The 20,222-nt window shown below is 41.5% G+C and overlaps 1 protein-coding gene across 1 annotated transcript in view; it reads left to right on the top strand.

The window, feature by feature from the left end:
* The window catches only part of LOC134607868 (bile acid receptor-like), a 115,550-nt gene extending 108,484 nt beyond the window's left edge, over window positions 1–7,066 (top strand). The window contains exons 7-11 of the mRNA XM_063450445.1: window positions 725–824; window positions 1,222–1,347; window positions 4,565–4,681; window positions 6,442–6,555; window positions 6,673–7,066. Coding sequence (XP_063306515.1) covers window positions 725–824; window positions 1,222–1,347; window positions 4,565–4,681; window positions 6,442–6,555; window positions 6,673–6,911 — 696 coding nt within the window. The 3' untranslated portion in view covers window positions 6,912–7,066. The remainder of the gene's footprint in view (window positions 1–724; window positions 825–1,221; window positions 1,348–4,564; window positions 4,682–6,441; window positions 6,556–6,672) is intronic.
* The last annotated feature ends 13,156 nt before the right edge of the window (window positions 7,067–20,222 follow it).

A 20,222-nucleotide genomic window follows, 5' to 3' on the forward strand; every position in this document is an offset into this window, starting at 1 on the left:
TTTTGGGTTCATTGAGAACATGGTTGTTGTTCAATAATAAAATTAATCCTCAAAAATACAACTTGCCTAATAATTCTGCACTCCCTGTATTGTTTTCTCAAAATTTCTCAATTGTCTACATTAAGATGTAGTGGCACTTAAAATGCTTCTTTAAGCTTTGTTTGTTTGTTGCCTTCCTGCTCCACAGACCATGAGGCAAAGGATACCACATGGATGTGATGACTGTATGAAGATTCCATAGACTGTCATTCATTGTCCAAAATTCAGTAACAATCTAATGTTTTGTAACTTTAGACAACAGTGATTATTTTTCAAACCCGATTTAACACTAAACCTTTTTCTGAAGGTAATTTATAGCCATTTACCACCCTCTAGTGGCTGCTTTTTTAATGTATATACATTTTTTCTTTATTCTTTAGGACATAGCTAGGCTTCAAGAGTGTTGAAAATGATATATAATTAAAGAAACACTTTGGTGTCCGATTATGAACAGTTTAACACTGAAAAAGGGTCCATGGGCACTTGCAGCTTGTCACCTCTAAACAGGTGGTAATGATAGGTTGAGAGCATAAGTTGAATGCTATCAGTATATCACTGCTGCCCATCGCAGGTATGGATTGGCATGGCATAGGCAAAAGAAAATAATTTTCAAAAAGACATTTGTAGCTACACTGTAGTCATATAACAGACTGAACATGTATATTTTCTCCTGTACTTTCTTCAGCTAGAAGAGTCTGCAAATCCAGATGAAATATTTTACCAAATCTCAGAGGCAGCTGTTCTTCACGTGCAAGTCCTTGTAGAATTTACTAAAAGATTGCCAGGTTTGTGACTCTGCCACAAATAGCTGTGATTAACACATTTTATTACACGCTAACCTTGACCAAGCAACCAATCCAACAAGAGCAAGTATTTTTTTAGTAGAAATATTCATTTCATCTATTGGACACACTTATAGAACCAGACACATCTAATGCATACATTACTGAGGATCAAATTTCATTAAAGATACACTCCAGGTTAGGTTTATCACCTACAATATTATTAATATACTTCTCCATTAGCTAATATTATATGCAAGTTAACAAATTAACAATAATAAAAGGATACCCACGTCTGCAGGTTTGTTTTCCCCAGAGATCTGATCAACCTCCATAGTCACTCAATATCATATAGAAAATTACTTGGCTATCTCAGACAATATTTATTCTCTACTTGCAGGATTTGACATGTTGGATCATGAAGATCAGATTGCTCTCCTAAAAGGCTCCACAGTTGAAGCAATGTTTTTACGTTCAGCACAGATATATAATCAACAAACAGGATGCTCTCTGCCAGCCAATGACGGTAATTGTTTTTTTATAATTGGCTTGTGCCATTTGTAGTAATACACATACTTGCAAAATTTAGTAAGTGTGGAGATCATACCAGTACTAGGGAAGGTGGGTACAGGACTGTCACGGGGTATTCCACCAGTATAACAGTCTGCTCATATATAGATCATTATTATTATTAGGCATGTGCATGGGGAACATTTTCGGTTTGGCATTCCGAAGTTCGGGACTTCGGCAATTCGGCACTTCAACACTTCGGCAACTTCAGCATTTAAGCACTTCGGCACTTCAGAAATTCGGCAACTTTGGCACTTCAGAAATTCGGGACTTTGACACTTCGGGACTTCTCTTGCAGCCGCGGTATTAGGGAGTTATCTACCAAAAGGCTGAAAGACCTAAATTGGTCTTTCAGCAAAATTTACTAATATTAAGTAAAAATTATTTAGTATTAGTAAATTTTGCCCCTACTTGCTATACCGCAAGTAGGGGCATGTATATTAAACACTGTTCAAAAAAATAAAATAGGGTCCTCGCTCCCCTTTTTTCCCTTTAGGGCCCCCAGCCGCCTCTCAAGGGTGGGGGCCGGGGGTCAGGGGGCAATAGGCCCCCCATTATTTTACTTAGGACCCCCAACCGCCGCTCGGGGGTGGGGGCTGGACAATAGGTCCTCCCCCCTTTTTTACTTTAGTGCCCCTACCTGCCGCTCAGGCTCAAGCTGCTCACTGTTTAATAGACATGCCCCTACTCGCGATATAGCGAGTAGGGGTAAAATTTACTAATACTAAGTAATCTTTACTTAGTATTAGTAAATTTGGCTGAAAGACCAATGCAGGTCTTTCAGCCTTTTAGTAGATAACTCCCTAATTCCCACGGTATTAGGGAGCTATCTACTTATTCATTCCTGTCATTACATTGACTGGCCAAGTAACTTACATTTTATATGAATGTGTGTTACTTGATTGTTGTAAGTGTTGCAAATGCTTACAGCTGAATCCTGTCTATGTTTGTATACTTTTTATTTAAAATTGTATACAACGTAACATTCTTCTTCTTTCACTGGGTAAGTATATTAGTACTTAGGCAATACTGTGCTTCGGAACTTCGACACTTTGACACCTTGGAACTTTGGCACTTCAGCTCTACTACACTTCGAAAATTCAGAAATTTCGGCACTTTGACAATTCGGCACTTTGGCTATTCGGACATTCGGAAGCACCCGAATGTCCGAATTGGCCGTAATTCGGCGAATGAATTGCACATGTCTAATTATTATAGCATTTGCCCATGGAATGAAATTCTCTTAAGTTCTTGCCTAATACAGCATGTTTAAAGGACCACTAAGGTCAGATGTCTTATTTTAAGAAACTGCAAAGTTTACATTGCAGGCTTAAATGAAAAAGGTGGCTATCTTCCTGACAACCACTAGAAGCACTTCCTCCTCCAGAACCAAGTGAAACTCGGTCAAGGAATCAAATGCTTCTCTCTATTAGAAGCAATGGATTGGAGGAGATCACTGATGCCGACATCGCCGGAGTAGAAGCTGGAGGCTGCAGTGGAGAGCCTCAGGGCTGGAGGTCTTACCTTCGCTCTAAGGGAACCTATACTCTCAAAATAACAATTGTTATTTTGGGGATTATAGTTTGCCTTTAACCCCTTAAGGACCAAACTTCTGGAATAAAAGGGAATCATGACATGTCACACATGTCATGTGTCCTTAAGGGGTTAAACATGTACTTGCAATGCACTCCTTTCTCTGGTGTCCCTCAATTATCCCCATAGTGTCCCCCAAATTATGAACTAGTTATAAGGCATACATATATAATGGTGCAAGGAACTATTTGTCCATTCCTTGGTTTATACTATTCATTATTGCTATAGTCTGGAAGAATTGCTACAGCTACATGTCCAAACCCTATTCTCTGATTAAAAGAGGATACACTGGTTTCAGCTGACACATACAAGATCTTGTGGAAACTGTGGGACTTGTATAGGCTTTCACACAGCATTTGATATTTATATGCACTGTCATCTACAACAGAACTCAGTGAATTACGTTCTGCCCCCTCCCTCACTGCCTTCTCTAGCTGAAAATTATTCTTTTAAAATTCTTTATTTTATTGAAATCATAACATATTGGTCTACAATGCCCCAACAGCATGTGTAGCCGTAGTATACAGAATTTCTAAACAGTTGGTCAGCATCATGATGATACAGCACTTTTTATATATAATACATTTTAAGCATCAAGGGCAATGGCGTGTATATATAACGAGAAGGCTAGGGATTTCCAACAAATGCCAGAGCTACTGATCAATCTAACCATGAACGTGTTATAAAGTGTACCAAGAGAAAGCTATAACTGCTTAAGTGTGAGTCACTAGCGCTGATAGGCCGTTCGTAGTGTTCCAGAGGTGGCCTTGAAAGAAGTAGCCGCTGACCCATTGTCAGTGGAGATGTTAAATACGCTTTTTCAGACAAGGGTAGTGGCGGCTAAGTCTGAGTTCCATTTATATTCCCCAAGCAGAAATAAGCAAAATGTTGGCAATAGTTTCACATAAGAATATCCTTTCAAGTGATGCCATTACCGTCTTCTCTGAAAATAAGACCGGGTCTTATATTAATTTCCCCCTTGAAAAATGCACTAGGGCTTATTTTGGGGGGATTTCTAATTTCAAGGGAAAAACGGTAGCAAGCATGTGTTAGCATGTGGCAGGTCAACATTAGGGGGAATTCCCCAAAACATAGACCAGTTCACTAGGGCATGGAATCCCCCAAATCTATGTTTGAGGAAACTTTCCCGAACATAGATTAGCTTACTTGCGAATGGAATTCTGCAAATCTACCCCCGAACATAGATTAGCGAACTAGGAACTAGGGCTTATTTTCGGGGTAGGGTTTATATTATGAAACATCCCCCCGAAAATAAGCTAGGGCTTATTTTTGGGGAAACAGCGTATAAGAAGCCAAGTAGCATCATTTACTTTTGAAATAGCGGTTGCAGAGTGAAAATGTAGCCCTGGTGAGCAGAAATTCACATCTGTTGTTGTGCATTGTACTCTTTAGACTTGCAGTGGTAAGCAACGTTTAAGGCATGCTTAGTAGAGTATGACATGACATTTTAAGCCATATTACAGATAAATATAATATACTGAAAGAGCATATTATAGTACTGTAAAACCTTCATGCAGAATGTAGTGAGCTGAAGCCGGTCTTAACACATTATTTTCCAGGTTTTGCAAGATACCAAAGCCCTGAAGTAGAATATTCTCACATCCAGGATTTTGACAGATGTCCTTTATATTCTTTAGAACAACCTACTCACCACGATCATCCTGCATCTTCTACAGGTTTGAATTAATTTGATCTGTTAGGAATTTGAAGGAACACAGTGGTTCAAGACATTATAACACCCAACTTTTTTTTGGAATACATAACAAAGTTTAAAGGGGTGCTTGAAGCACTATAACCGGTAAATGTTATTGTAGTGGTCATGGTGCAATGAGTCTTTTGGTGCAATCCCTAAGGTTTCTATTAAATCACTTTTGAATGTTTTGACAATAAACAAAACTTCCAGCATTCAAAACTAAGCTACCAAGCTACAGCTAAAATAATGCTGACGATCGGGATTTGAGGGACTTACTGCTTTGGAAATTATATTTTTATACATGTTTTGCATTTACAGATTTTATTTATACCATCATGTGACACATAGACAAAGCTTTATGGGTACCCTACCTGAGTTTCATTTGCATTACATATTTTGGTTCCTATAGGTGGCATTGTTCTTGAATGGATATGTATATATCATGTTGCTCTCTGACATCACTGAGCATTCACTTACTAATTTGGCATTCAGTAAAGCACACACACTCTCATACACCCATACACTCATTGGCACACGCACTGTTTAACCAACACACATTTTAACTGACACACACATTCTCAATGACAGACACACTTTCAGATACACATTCATGACAAACACACACCCTGACATACAAACTCATTGACAGACACACACTCTGCCAGACACACATTCTTACTAATTTGACACACTCACATTCTCTCACACATTCACAAATTAATTGTATTTATATTTATTTAAGCCCATTTAGCCTCCCAACCTATGGGGAAACTTCTGTGGGTCTTTTCCCTGGGGTCCAGTGTGTGGCTGGTGGAACAGTCCTGCTCTGCTCCCTCTAATGCCATTTAGTGATGCCATGCCGGGAGTGAGGTCACACTGGGGGTGGGGCTGGACATTCCAACATGGGGGTGGGGCTGGACATTCCAATAGTTAGCATTAGGAGTAAATGTTTGTACTACTAACACTATAGTATTCCTTTAAAGAAGCACTATATGGTCTGGAACACAAACATGTATTCCTGACCCTATAGGGTTAAAACCACCATCTAGCCCCCCCTGGTCCCCTCATACCTCCCTAGATCTAGTAAAATCGAAGCTGCTTGCTTTATCACTATTTCCTTTTGACCTGCCCACTGCCTGCTGACATCATCAGAAGCAGTAGCCTGATCCAATCACAATGCTTCCCCATAGGATTGACCGAGACTGACAAAGAGGCAGATCAGGGTCAGAGCCAGCATGATTCAAACACAGCCCTGGTCAATCAGCATCTCCTCATAAGTGATGAATTGAATCAATGCATATCTATGAGGAACGTTCTGTGTCTGCATGCAGAGGGAGGAGACACTGAATGTTTGGATGCATTTTAGGCAGCCACGAACCAGGAAGGATCTCTAACAGCTATCTAAGGAGTGGCCAGTGAAGTTATAACTAGGCTGTAATGTAAACACTGCATTTTCTCTGAAAAGACAGTGTTTACAGCAAAAAGCCTGAAGGTAATGATTATACTCACCAGAACAAATTCAATAAGCTGTAGTTGTTCTGGTGACTATAGTGTCCCTTTAAGGTCCCAATAATTGCTTCTGGAAAGATGACTGTTAGGCTTGGGGATATTCCATCAGCCAACAATAAAATAGAAAGCTATCATTAGAGTAGAACAATGGACCTGAACTCCCAGTGAGCTTTTTCTATCATACTTTGTACTAGTATATCAGCTGAAAGTGTGTTTTGTTTCCTCGTGTTTTAGATATCACTGAAGAATTCATTACTCCACTTTTCAACTTTTACAGAAGTATGGGATCCTTAAATGTGACTGAAACTGAATATGCCTTACTTTCAGCAATAACAGTATTTTTTTCAGGTAAACAAAATATAATGTTTTAATCTGGAATCACGTAAATGTACTGATATTTCAAATTGAAATGAATTGCATCCTTCAGGTAAATATATTTATTTCTCAATCTGTGTCTTTGTGCAGATCGTCCACTCTTAAAGAACAAGCAACGAGTAGAAAAATTTCAGGAACCCCTCTTAGGAGTTTTACACAAGTATTCGAAGATTTATCATCCAGATGATCCACAGCATTTTGCACGTCTGATTGGACGACTTACTGAGCTTAGAACCCTTAATCACAATCACTCTGAAGTATTATTAACATGGAAAGCAAGAGACAGCAAACTCACTTCATTGCTGTATGGTGTTTGGGATTTACAATGAAGTTTTTAATCTCACTTATCTGGGTTGAACTACTAATTTATGTAAATGCCTCATTTGAGGTTATATTTTTTTCATGGATATCAATCTAAAACATATTGATTTTAAAATCTAGCTACATTAAAAAGCATTGTGATGCATGGATACTTACCGTAGAATGTTGTTTGTGATTATTTTTTTAAGCATTGGAATATGCAAATATAATATACACAAGTAAGTTATATTTGATGCATAAAATTTTATTAAAGATGAAACACTGAGTTCTAAAGTCATGACTAAAACTCATTTTACAAATTTGCTAATAGATATTGTTGAGACTGGTGGAGTAGTTCTTGCAACTGTATCCCATGAAGAGTGATTGTTTTTTTTTTTTTTTTATCTTCTTGTCTTTTTTTAATCTGCTCAGCACATAAACAGAACAAACATTCTATTTACATTCCAAGAAAACGCAAAACACATCACCTTCAGTTCATGAACGAGTACCGCCAAGCTTTTAGTTCATGTAATCCAGACTGTTTGGGTGTAACTGGTAAAGGAAACATGTCAGTAAGGATCATTCACTCTGATCTGATACAGAAGCTACCAGCCAACCAACAACACTTGCTCATGCAGGCGTGCTCGTAAGTGCTGCAATATTCTTGCATTTTCAGTGATGCTGTACTTTGTACTACCAAAATCTATCTATTATTATTGGTATTTATATAGCGCCAGCTTATTCCCGCAGCGCTTTACAATAAAGGGAGAACTGACCAAATGAGACAATAACAAAATGGAACAGAAACAATAGGTAGTTTAGGACCCTGCTCAAATGAACTTACAGTCTATCTATCTATCTAATATCTGTAGACATTCACCATATTGGTCAGGAATAAAATAGATTTGATAATAAGGCAGATATTACAAATATTTATATATCACTAGCAATCTCTTGTCTGTGACACATTCAAATATGAATATATAAAGGGATAAATAGATATACATTACAACACAAACATCTATTAGTTCTAAGGACCGGATTTGCATCCGCCACACTTTCACTCTGCTAAAGAATCTACATGCCCACCCATAATAAAAAAAAGTAAGGCATATATGGAAATGACAATGCATACAACCAATATCAGTCCTGTGAGTAAGGATGCCGATGGGCAGGGGAAAAGGAACAGGCCAGTGACGAGATTCACGTTGTTTCAAAGGCATGGGCCATCCCGGAAAGGGGCAGGTTAGCCTGAAAGTTAAAGTGCCTAGTTTGTTCCTTTAAATAGAAGCTCTCCTCATATTTTTATATGTTTTCACATGAGACTTTATGCTATTATAATAATAATAACATACTGAAGTGACTTGTCTTTTTAGTACAATTTGGTTTATACTGTTAAATATCAAAATGAAAATACATTAGAGAATGTTGTGTTGGTGTGGTTTACCTGTTTTGCACACGTAATGTAATAGGCACATAATTAAACTGAGGTTAAACCTGTTTTTAACTTTACTGTTGCTTCTTTAGCAGTTTGACTCACATTTATCAAGTTAGTGGTCTGTAACATCTGTAAGCAGCAGCTGCAACCTGAGAGTATAGCATCCAATAACAGGCCTTCCAAAAGTCCTGCTTTTTATGGAACAGTCCCGGCTTTGGGGTCCTGTCCCATAATTCTGCATTTGTTCCCTGGTGACCCACATCCGGGGACACCAATCTGCTGAAAATCTGAAAATGAAATCTCAGAAGCCAGATGCCGTCTGGGGAGGGAGGGCGGGGGGGGGGGGTTGAAATCGGTGCTGGAGGCAACTTTGCGGTTCAGCTAATCTGAACTGTCCCTTTAAGTAGCACTTGAACAGCTAATTTCGCAAAGTGTGACAAGGGTGACATCGATGCAGATGGTCTGGTAGCTGCGGGGAAATGGGGGGGTGAGATCAGGTAAAGGTGAGATACTAGAACAGACGAAAATACTCGAACTGCTGGAGTGACCCAGGCTGGTCGAGTATACAACTGGATATGATAGGAAAAATAAATAAAGTAAATATAATCTAGTAGAAACACCAGTAAATAATAGTGAAAAAACTTGCCTTAATGGCTCACCTCTATGTACATCAAAATGATACCTATGTACCTACAGAGCTCCAATTATTGCTAACTGGCTAATGACTTTATTAAGTAGGAAAATGGTCAGGTCCAGAGCTAGGGGCACAGAGAGTAGGTATATGCCGTATGACTAACATAGGTATCTGGGGTACAGTCACGAGCGTATAACTTTAAACGGTGCTTGACCGTGTAGCTGGTAAATAGTCTCTAATACTTGGTAATTAGTATGTACGCAGTATCTAAGCTGCAATACTCTAAGTAATAGACCAACTGGCAAATGGGGTAGCATACAGGAATTCCTAACATAAAATATATTAAGGAATCTAGCGTATGGGGGATAAAAATACTAGTGTCCCCCTAAATCTATAACAATGTACCTGTAACGCTAAACAAATAATGGTTGCAGTATATACATTGGAAACCCCAAGTGTTGATTCTGTGAGAAATGCTCAACAGATAACTAAAAGTGACCAGACCCCAAGTACAAAAGAGAGGTGAAAGAGACAAAGATTAGAGTGGCTCCATGTGCATAACCATACTTAGAGTGTTGGTTGCCTACACATGGTGATAGATAGCCCTAGGTGAAATAAAGTGAATGAAAAGAGCCCATAGAGCCCGACGCGCGTTTCGGTGCTTACTTAGATGCACCTTCGTCAGGGGCTAATTTGAGACTGGTTCATAGTCTCCTTTTGTATGTATTCAGGTCCCAGCCAAAAGCCGACTGACCAATAGGACAGCCGACATCGAGCGCCAAAAAAGCCACGTGGGCATATGTAAATGCCCTGGATTGGATCAACCAATCAAAAGCCTTGTATTCTGACGTTTTTCCGACGTTTTTTCCTTTCCCCAGTTCGTTAACCCCATGTGTGCCGAGAGGGATTCATCCGTACAGGCTGCTAATGTACCAAGAGACTAGTGGAATTGTAGCGGTTTAGCTTAGCTACATTTCCCTCATAAAGTATCACTGTTAGCTCACTTGGATGTCTTACAGCAGAACTGCTACGGATTTAGCCGTACTTGAGGCAATGTATCTGTTTAGAACATCGGCATTTGGTAATTTGCTGTCCGCTTTCAGCCAATCATAGGCTGTATGTTCAGTCATCATTTCGTCCGAGTGTTAACCCTTTGGGTGTTACAAGAGGATCGGGTGATTATAATGTATTGCCCAAATGGAGCTAAAGTGGCTTAGAAACGCCACTGTTTAAAGATCCAATATCGGGTGTAATTGACTCAGATATTCCTTGCCGGTTCCAGAGCAGCCTAGTGGGTAGAATACTGGTCGTTCGGTTAGTGGTGAAACCGTGTGGACCAACCAAGTACATTAAAGGTGTACTGTTTAACCCTGAGTTACTGTGTAATTATTCTCGAGCCCTCACTTGTTCATGGGGGGGGTCAAGAATATGTAGACTACCATGACCACATTAAAATGTGGAAACGGTATATAGATGACGTGCTGATTATCTGGACAGGCACAAATGAATACTTTGAAGAGTTTGTGAAGGCACTCAACATAAACAATTTGAACCTCAAGTTTACACATGAGATGGGCGGGAAACAGATAAATTTCTTGGATCTGACACTACAAACCATAGAAAATGAACAGTGTATCTCCACTACACTTTTCAGGAAACCCACAGCCACTAATAACTTCCTGAACTGGCAAAGTCATCACCCTAGCACTCTAAAGAAAGGCATACCGATAGGTCAATACTTGCGCGTTAGACGCAATTGCTCTACTCTCGAGGAATTTAAAAGTAAAGCCAAGACCCTAAGATCTCAGTTCAAAACTAAGGGCTATTCTAACAGGTGTCTTAAATCCGCCTATAAGAGAGCCCTAATGACTGAACGAGAAACTCTCCTTGTAGATAATCACAAGAATGATAAACCTCGAAACGTAATCAGGTGCATTGGCACTTTTGACTCTGGCTGGGACCCAGTAAAACAGATTCTAGGTAGATACTGGCCCCTCATCTACCAAGACCAACATCTTAAAGATGTTTTAACTCCACATGTATCACTTACAGCCAGAAGAGGGCGCAACCTCAAAGACCTTTTGGTACCCAGCCACCTTTCACTACCGAAAGTGGAAAGCACATGGCTGAAAACCCCAGCAGAAGGCACTTTTCAATGTGGCCGTTGTAAGGCATGTAAGTTTATTCGCAGAAATTCAAAAACTTTCTCGAATTCTACAAACACCCAGACACATGCGGTCAAGACTTTCTTCAACTGCCAGACTGCAGGCCTGATTTATCTTCTAACATGTAGCTGTGATTTGAAATATGTAGGGAAGACCTTTAGACCATTTAAAAACCGGATTCTCGAACATGTGAACTCTGTGAACCCCACTAGACAAGTCGATACAGTCATCTCTAGACACCTGAAACTAAGACACGGAGGCTCAGCACATGGCCTACGGTTTAACGGAATTGAAAAGATAAAGCTAGGTCCCAGAAAGGGCGATATCGATACTAAACTTCTCCAAAGAGAGAGTTACTGGATTTTCACATTAAAAACCCTGTCCCCAAATGGGCTTAACGAGGGCTTTTCCTATACCCCCTTCATATGAGAATTATCTCCACTAACAAAGGGAAGAGTGATAATTCCATCCCAAATATCTGACACTGGTCTTACAATGTAATTTTAGGCATGTGTCTCGCATGCCCAATACTATGATCCGTACCACTCCCTAGAAGTGGCTTTACACCTATGTACCATACATCCAGTTTTTAAGCACGCTTTGCTAATCCTCACCATTATCAAATTGTAATATATACCGTATTTATCGGCGTATAACACGCACAGGCGTATAACACGCACCTCATTTTTAGAAAGAAATTCCAGGAAATTTCCCCCCTCATCCCATAGTATTCCCCCCCCTCATCCCATAGTATTCCCCCCTCATCCCATAGTGTCCCCCCTTTCCATAGTATTCTCCCCCCTTTCCATAGTATTCTCCCCCCTCCCATAGTATTCCCCCCTCCTCCCATAGTATTCCCCCCCTCCTCCCATAGTATTCTCCCCCCTCCCCTCCCATAGTATTCTCCCCCCCTCCCCTCCCATAGTATTCTCCCCCCCCTCCCCTCCCATAGTATTCTCCCCCCCTCCCCTCCCATAGTATTCTCCCCCCCTCCCCTCCCATAGTATTCTCCCCCCCTCCCCTCCCATAGTATTCTCCCCTCTCCCCTCCCATAGTATTCTCCCCCCTCCCCTCCCATAGTGTACTTTCCTCCCCCTCCCCTCCCATAGTGTACTTTCCTCCTCCTCCCCTCCCATAGTGTACTTCCCCTCCTCCCCTCCCATAGTGTACTTTCCTCCCCCTCCCCTCCCATAGTGTACTTTCCTCCCCCTCCCCTCCCATAGTGTACTTTCCTCCCCCTCCCCTCCCCTCCCATAGTGTACTTTCCTCCCCTCCCATAATTACTTACCTGTCCTGAAGCGTGGGCCGGCTTCACACCGTGCACCGCGGAACAGGAACTTTAATTTAAGGTTCCGGTTTCCGGCGGGACTGAAAGGAAGTGTGCACACTATTGTGCACACTTCCTTTCAGTCCCGCCGGAAACCGGAACCTTAAATTAAAGTTCCTGTACCGCGGTGCGCGCTGTGAAGCCGGCCCACGCTTCAGGACAGGTAAGTAATTATGGGATATCGGCGTATAACACGCACCCACGATTTTTCCCCTATTTTCAGGGGAAAAAAGTGCGTGTTATACGCCGATAAATACGGTATGTATATATTGTAAATACCTGTAAATATTTAGACTTAATTAGCATTATGATTATGATTATCAGTATTCGTATTTCAGGTCCTATGACCATTCGCCCTGCCATCTAGCAGTCTGATACCTTCATATCACAGACAGTAATACAACAGTATGTAGTGTAAACCTAACATTATTGTTTATATGTCATGAGACAGGGTATCAGATAACGTCCTGATTTCCACTGAATAGGATCCATCAGGATGACCTGAGTTAGCACATATAGATATCCCCCCATACCTGTCTAGAGGTGCACAATATCAAATATCCACCTCATTAACATGGTGAAGGATCAGGCTAACCTTATGGGATTGAAAGGCATCAATGGGGCACTAGCACTATGTATAAAATCCTATGTATATACTACACTATCCATAGGGACTACAGAAGTCAAGCGGCTGAACCCAGAGTCGGTAAGCCGAGTTAAGGCCCTTATGATAGATACCAGATATGTGATTGATTTATTGTGGTGATTCAGAGGCGTCACAGCCTCAATTGGATCCCACATGAGTCACATACTGGGGCCACTCGATCCCCTCTTAACATCTAACAGACAGCCGGAGCAATGACTGAACATGAAGCATATGACTGGCCGAAATAGACCAGTTTATCGGTCTATACGGACATATTAAATAGACACACTGTAACCTACACGGCTGTCTATGTAGTAGCCCGGCCGAGTGACACCAAGAGAGCAATATCGATACTCTATGTAGGAATTATTGCCAAGCTAAGCTACTGGTGCTTTGTAGGCCGTCCATAACACTAATAGCCCTGTCCCATTACCCCCCGGCACCCAATGGGTTAAATACAAAGTGTTAACCCAGGCATCATCTGTAATATGCCAGATAGAGGTGACCGGATACCCCTGTTACTCATACAGAAGGTATTTATTAGTGTGACTGGAATCTGTACTATATAGCCCCTTCCCCATTCATGACTAGAGGAGCTATTGCTAACATCCCCACCCCCCGCCCCCCCATGAACAAGTGAGGGCTCGAGAATAATTACACAGTAACTCAGGGTTAAACAGTACACCTTTAATGTACTTGGTTGGTCCACACGGTTTCACCACTAACCGAACGACCAGTATTCTACCCACTAGGCTGCTCTGGAACCGGCAAGGAATATCTGAGTCAATTACACCCGATATTGGATCTTTAAACAGTGGCGTTTCTAAGCCACTTTAGCTCCATTTGGGCAATACATTATAATCACCCGATCCTCTTGTAACACCCAAAGGGTTAACACTCGGACGAAATGATGACTGAACATACAGCCTATGATTGGCTGAAAGCGGACAGCAAATTACCATATGCCGATGTTCTAAACAGATACATTGCCTCAAGTACGGCTAAATCCGTAGCAGTTCTGCTGTAAGACATCCAAGTGAGCTAACAGTGATACTTTATGAGGGAAATGTAGCTAAGCTAAACCGCTACAATTCCACTAGTCTCTTGGTACATTAGCAGCCTGTACGGATGAATCCCTCTCGGCACACATGGGGTTAACGAACTGGGGAAAGGAAAAAACGTCGGAAAAACGTCAGAATACAAGGCTTTTGATTGGTTGATCCAATCCAGGGCATTTACATATGCCCACGTGGCTTTTTTGGCGCTCGATGTCGGCTGTCCTATTGGTCAGTCGGCTTTTGGCTGGGACCTGAATACATACAAAAGGAGACTATGAACCAGTCTCAAATTAGCCCCTGACGAAGGTGCATCTAAGTAAGCACCGAAACGCGCGTCGGGCTCTATGGGCTCTTTTCATTCACTTTATTTCACCTAGGGCTATCTATCACCATGTGTAGGCAACCAACACTCTAAGTATGGTTATGCACATGGAGCCACTCTAATCTTTGTCTCTTTCACCTCTCTTTTGTACTTGGGGTCTGGTCACTTTTAGTTATCTGTTGAGCATTTCTCACAGAATCAACACTTGGGGTTTCCAATGTATATACTGCAACCATTATTTGTTTAGCGTTACAGGTACATTGTTATAGATTTAGGGGGACACTAGTATTTTTATCCCCCATACGCTAGATTCCTGATACTGCGTACATACTAATTACCAAGTATTAGAGACTATTTACCAGCTACACGGTCAAGCACCGTTTAAAGTTATACGCTCGTGACTGTACCCCAGATACCTATGTTAGTCATACGGCATATACCTACTCTCTGTGCCCCTAGCTCTGGACCTGACCATTTTTCTACTTAATAAAGTCATTAGCCAGTTAGCAATAATTGGAGCTCTGTAGGTACATAGGTATCATTTTGATGTACATAGAGGTGAGCCATTAAGGCAAGTTTTTTCACTATTATTTACTGGTGTTTCTACTAGATTATATTTACTTTATTTATTTTTCCTATCATATCCAGTTGTATACTCGACCAGCCTGGGTCACTCCAGCAGTTCGAGTATTTTCGTCTGTTCTAGAAGCTATAGGGGTTAAGCCCCAGGACACCACTGGAGTGTCCATTAAGGTGTTTCTCCACCAGTGAAGCGGTTCCTATTTTTTGGACCCATCCTCACAGGTGGAACTTTTGCTATAAAGGTGAGATACTTACTGGTCTTTCTCGGGCTGCACCAATATCACATGCACGAAAGTACAGCATTGAGGTCTGTGGGGGATCCCGTAAGACCCTCCATAGACACAGCCAATTCCCTGCAGCCGTCACTGGATTGACTCTTAGACTCCACCGTGAGTCTAAGAAAGTCAGGCGGAGGAGAAATACAGAGACAAGGCTCCTACTTTATCTCTGTACATCTTTGATATGACTGGCTTTCTAACACAGTCGAAAGGAGTATTTCATAAAGATTCTATCTTTACAAATTACACATTTTTCAGGGGGGGGGGGGGTGACAGTGGCGCTTTAAACACAGACTAGCTATATACAGGGAAGTATTAGCCGCGAGGCAAACAAGGCATTTGCCTTGGGCAGCATTTTCCAGGGGGCGGCAATAAAGCCACCCCCTAATGCCCAGGGTAAATGTCTTGTTAGCCTTGCAGCTAACAGTCCAGGCAGACGGGCGGCTAAGTAAAAATCCGTGTGGGCAGCGCTGGCGAGGGAGTAGCGGCTCGTGAGGGAGCTGAGCAGAGAGCTCACTAATCAGTGCTCCCTCGCCGCCCGCCCAGCAGCCCCACTGGACCCCAGGGAAAGGGAGAACCCCCCCCCCCAGCATTCCCAAAGGTAAGTAGGCTGGGGGGGTTGAACTAAAAAAAAGTGAGTGTGTGTATGTGTTAGTGTCTGTTAGTGAGTGTGTGTTTGTGTGTTGGTGAGTGTGTGTATGTCTGTTAGTGTGTGTGTATGTCAGGGGGTGTCTGTTAGGGAGTGTGTTACTATGTGTGTGTCTGTTAGTGAGAGTGTATGCGTGTCTGTTAGTGAATGTGTGTGTCTGCTAGTGACTGTATGTGTCTGTTAGTGAGTGTGTATGTCTGTTAATGAGTGTGTATGCATGTCTGTCAGTGAATGTGTGTGTCTGCTAGTGACTGTATGTGTCTGTTAGTGAGTGTGCATGTCTGTCAGTGAATGTGTGTGTATTTAGAAGGCGGGCAGGGGGGAAGGGTGGGGTGGTGCAGGGGGGCGCCTGAGTTTTGTCATGCCTAGGGCAGCACAAAAGCAGGATACACCACTAGATAGGTAGAATATACTGGCGCTTTTGACAAAATCCAAATACACCTAGTAGCCGCTATATCACCAAGTGTAGCTTCCCATATACACGAAATACAAATACCAAAAAAGAAAAAAGGTGAAGCGCTACATACAATATTGAAATAAGTCCACACTCTTAGGGGTATTCACTTCCCAAATGTTCGTAGGATGGGTAGAAAATGGGACAGAATGTTCTGAAAAAGAAATTAGATCCTCATGGTGCAACTCTGTGAATCAATATATACGTATTGAATTTGTGTATAGAACCACTCACATTTCGTTGAGCTTATAGCCAAGCTCAGGGGTACACACTTTCAGGTCCGTAAAGGCGACCTTTCCCCTTGTTCAGACTTTTCTCCTCGATATGGCAGGAGCTCAAGCAGAGGAAAAAATATATAGTATAATACCGTCTATAACCAGTGCACAATACAAAAGGAAATAGGAATAATACTCACGAGCCGAGAGCCAACTGTTAGGCTCAATCTTTGCACAATGTGTAGTTAAGGACTACACTCCTTTAAAAGCAGGAACCAGTAGCCCAAAATGACTTAAAAAATATATTTATTAGGTATAATGATCTAAAATTGTAATGGCCAGTTACAATATATAAGAAACAATACACTTTAAAATTACTAAGTATACAAATATACTGGGCATAAAGGTGATACTATAGTTGCAATCTCCAGGACGCGTTTCGCCAACTCGATGTCGGCTTCCTCAGCTAGGTGCAACAATGTTTCAAGTGTTCCTCCTACTGTCAGGAGTCCTGCTCTTATACCTTTGTGATGAATCTTCAAACCGGCGTTCAGCTGATTTCTGGCGCGCTTCTCTTCCCGCCTCTCCGACTGCCTCTACCTGCGTTTCAAGCCTCGTTCTCGTTGCCGTTCACTTCCGCATGCAGGGGCATACCGGCGAAAGGATATTGTATTGCTGTTAACCCTGTAGATGCCGAGAGTCGTAATCTCTCTCTTCTAATATCCTCATATACATATATTGGAGTTCAAACAGAAAAAATGCATACATAAAAAATGCATATATAAAAATAGGTGCAAAAATAGATAGTTGTTTCTTTTTAAGCTTGATGTAGGATTCGCACTCATGAATATTAGTTTTAGTTTTATTTACCTATATGTATAGGAAGAGTGATAGCCTGTATATATAGCGATTATATAAGAATGTTTTAGTACCTTTTGCCCCCCTTTTTTGGGAGAGGTTTATATGATCTAGAATACTTTTATAGCAGATATCTAGTGTAGATATCGGGAACCATTGTAGGAGTGTTTTAACCTATTAGATTCTATCATAGATATGAGGTTTTTTATGTGGTACATTTTTTATTTGGTATATACTTTATGTAGGAATGAGGTTTCCGATTTATACATCTATTTTTGCACCTATTTTTATATCTATACATAATTTATGCAGGAATGAGGTTTCCGATTTAATTATCTATTTTTATATTTATCTTTTATATATGCATTTTTTATGTATGCATTTTTTCTGTTTGAACTCCAATATATGTATGAGGATATTAGAAGAGAGAGATTACGACTCTCGGCATCTACAGGGTTAACAGCAATACAATATCCTTTCGCCGGTATGCCCCTGCATGCGGAAGTGAACGGCAACGAGAACGAGGCTTGAAACGCAGGTAGAGGCAGTCGGAGAGGCGGGAAGAGAAGCGCGCCAGAAATCAGCTGAACGCCGGTTTGAAGATTCATCACAAAGGTATAAGAGCAGGACTCCTGACAGTAGGAGGAACACTTGAAACATTGTTGCACCTAGCTGAGGAAGCCGACATCGAGTTGGCGAAACGCGTCCTGGAGATTGCAACTATAGTATCACCTTTATGCCCAGTATATTTGTATACTTAGTAATTTTAAAGTGTATTGTTTCTTATATATTGTAACTGGCCATTACAATTTTAGATCATTATACCTAATAAATATATTTTTTAAGTCATTTTGGGCTACTGGTTCCTGCTTTTAAAGGAGTGTAGTCCTTAACTACACATTGTGCAAAGATTGAGCCTAACAGTTGGCTCTCGGCTCGTGAGTATTATTCCTATTTCCTTTTGTATTGTGCACTGGTTATAGACGGTATTATACTATATATTTTTTCCTCTGCTTGAGCTCCTGCCATATCGAGGAGAAAAGTCTGAACAAGGGGAAAGGTCGCCTTTACGGACCTGAAAGTGTGTACCCCTGAGCTTGGCTATAAGCTCAACGAAATGTGAGTGGTTCTATACACAAATTCAATACGTATATATTGATTCACAGAGTTGCACCATGAGGATACACCACTGGCTAAATACACTTGAAATACTGTGGTATGATGACGGGTTCCTACAGTAGTTATATCCATAACAGGAGAAAAAACACAAACTTAATAAAGTAATGTTACACTGAGTAACTATAACTGAGGTGAAATAAAATCAAAGATAATTGGATACCAGAACTGATTTTGATATCCTATGATCATGAGGAGCACTTAGAATTAACCTGGGAAACCATAACTATCTCCATTTTGGTTCTTCTGACCATGAGGTAGCTGTATGTAAGAGTGCCTGCCACGTGAGATTTAACACACCAGTGACGTCACTTACAGTCGGTATAATGCGGCAGCACGGCAGTCCCTGAGCTGTCCTCCTCTGTCTGCCTGGCACGCTCTGGTCTATCAGGGCGGGAAGAGCGTTCTTCATCGCACATGCGCTCTAGTGCGTTCACATTGCTCTTGCTTGCCGCCCACCCGCAGGAATGACCGTCTCGTGAAGTCACCACATAGCGCAGCGCCCGCGCGCAGCCCTAGCACCAGCTCGTTTTCCCGCCAAGAGTTGTTTTATTAACCCCTCCCCCTTTCCTCCGCGCTATTTTCATTACCGAGGAGCCGTTGGCGGAGGAGTGTATGGTCTGAGTGTTTCCCCGATTTCTGGGTGTATTTACCTGACCCTAGTGTATAAATGTTAATACTTAAGGATTACTAATGTTTTGGTGAAGTGAGCATCATAGAAACCCACATCCCAGATAGTGTAAAATCTGTTATTTTGTTGCACATCTAATTCTGGACCCTCCTTGTTTGCAGATACTCACCCCTAAAGATCCTTTAAATATGTTAAACTTGGCATATTTGGGAGTGACAGAGTAGCAATACAGGGACAGATGTTCAGATAATATGATTCGTAAAATTAAACAGGATTTGGCCATTGCAATACACAAAATAAAAAGTTATATTTTTTTCATTATTGTTATCAAACAAAAAAAAAAAAAACATTTTGTCTAAAGGGACAAGCATGTAGAAGGCTTTAGCTCAGAGGTTAATTACTTGGGGTGTATTCACTAAACCAAATGAACAATATGTTTTGGGGGCTTTATTTTTTATTTTTTTTTGCTGTTTTAGAGATTCTGTTTTTGGGGGGGCTTTTTTGTGATTTTGTTTCAAATTCAACTGTTTTCATCTACAATATGGGGTTTGTCTCTTCTAAATCCATTGTTAAATCAGCATTGTCGCTGTCTGGGGACTGCAGAATTCGCAAAGACCCACATTGGTTTCCAGTAGGGGCAAGGGCTGCTGGGTGAGAGGGGGGACAAGGGCTGCTGTGTAAGAGGGCGGGTAAGGGCTGCTGGGTGAGAGGGTGGGCAAGGGCTGCTGGGTGAGAGGGGGACAAAGGGCAGCTGTGTGAGAGGGGACATGGGGCTGCTCGGTGAGAGAGGGAGACGGGGCTGCAGGATTTGAGAGGGGACATGGGGCTGCAGCGTGAGAGGGGTGACAGTGGCTGCTGGGTGAGAGGAGAAGACAGGGGCTGCTGGGTGAGAGGAGAAGACGGGGGC

The sequence above is a fragment of the Pelobates fuscus genome, chromosome 1 (genome assembly GCF_036172605.1).
Source record: "Pelobates fuscus isolate aPelFus1 chromosome 1, aPelFus1.pri, whole genome shotgun sequence".
In the NCBI taxonomy this organism is placed as follows: Eukaryota; Metazoa; Chordata; class Amphibia; order Anura; family Pelobatidae; genus Pelobates; species Pelobates fuscus.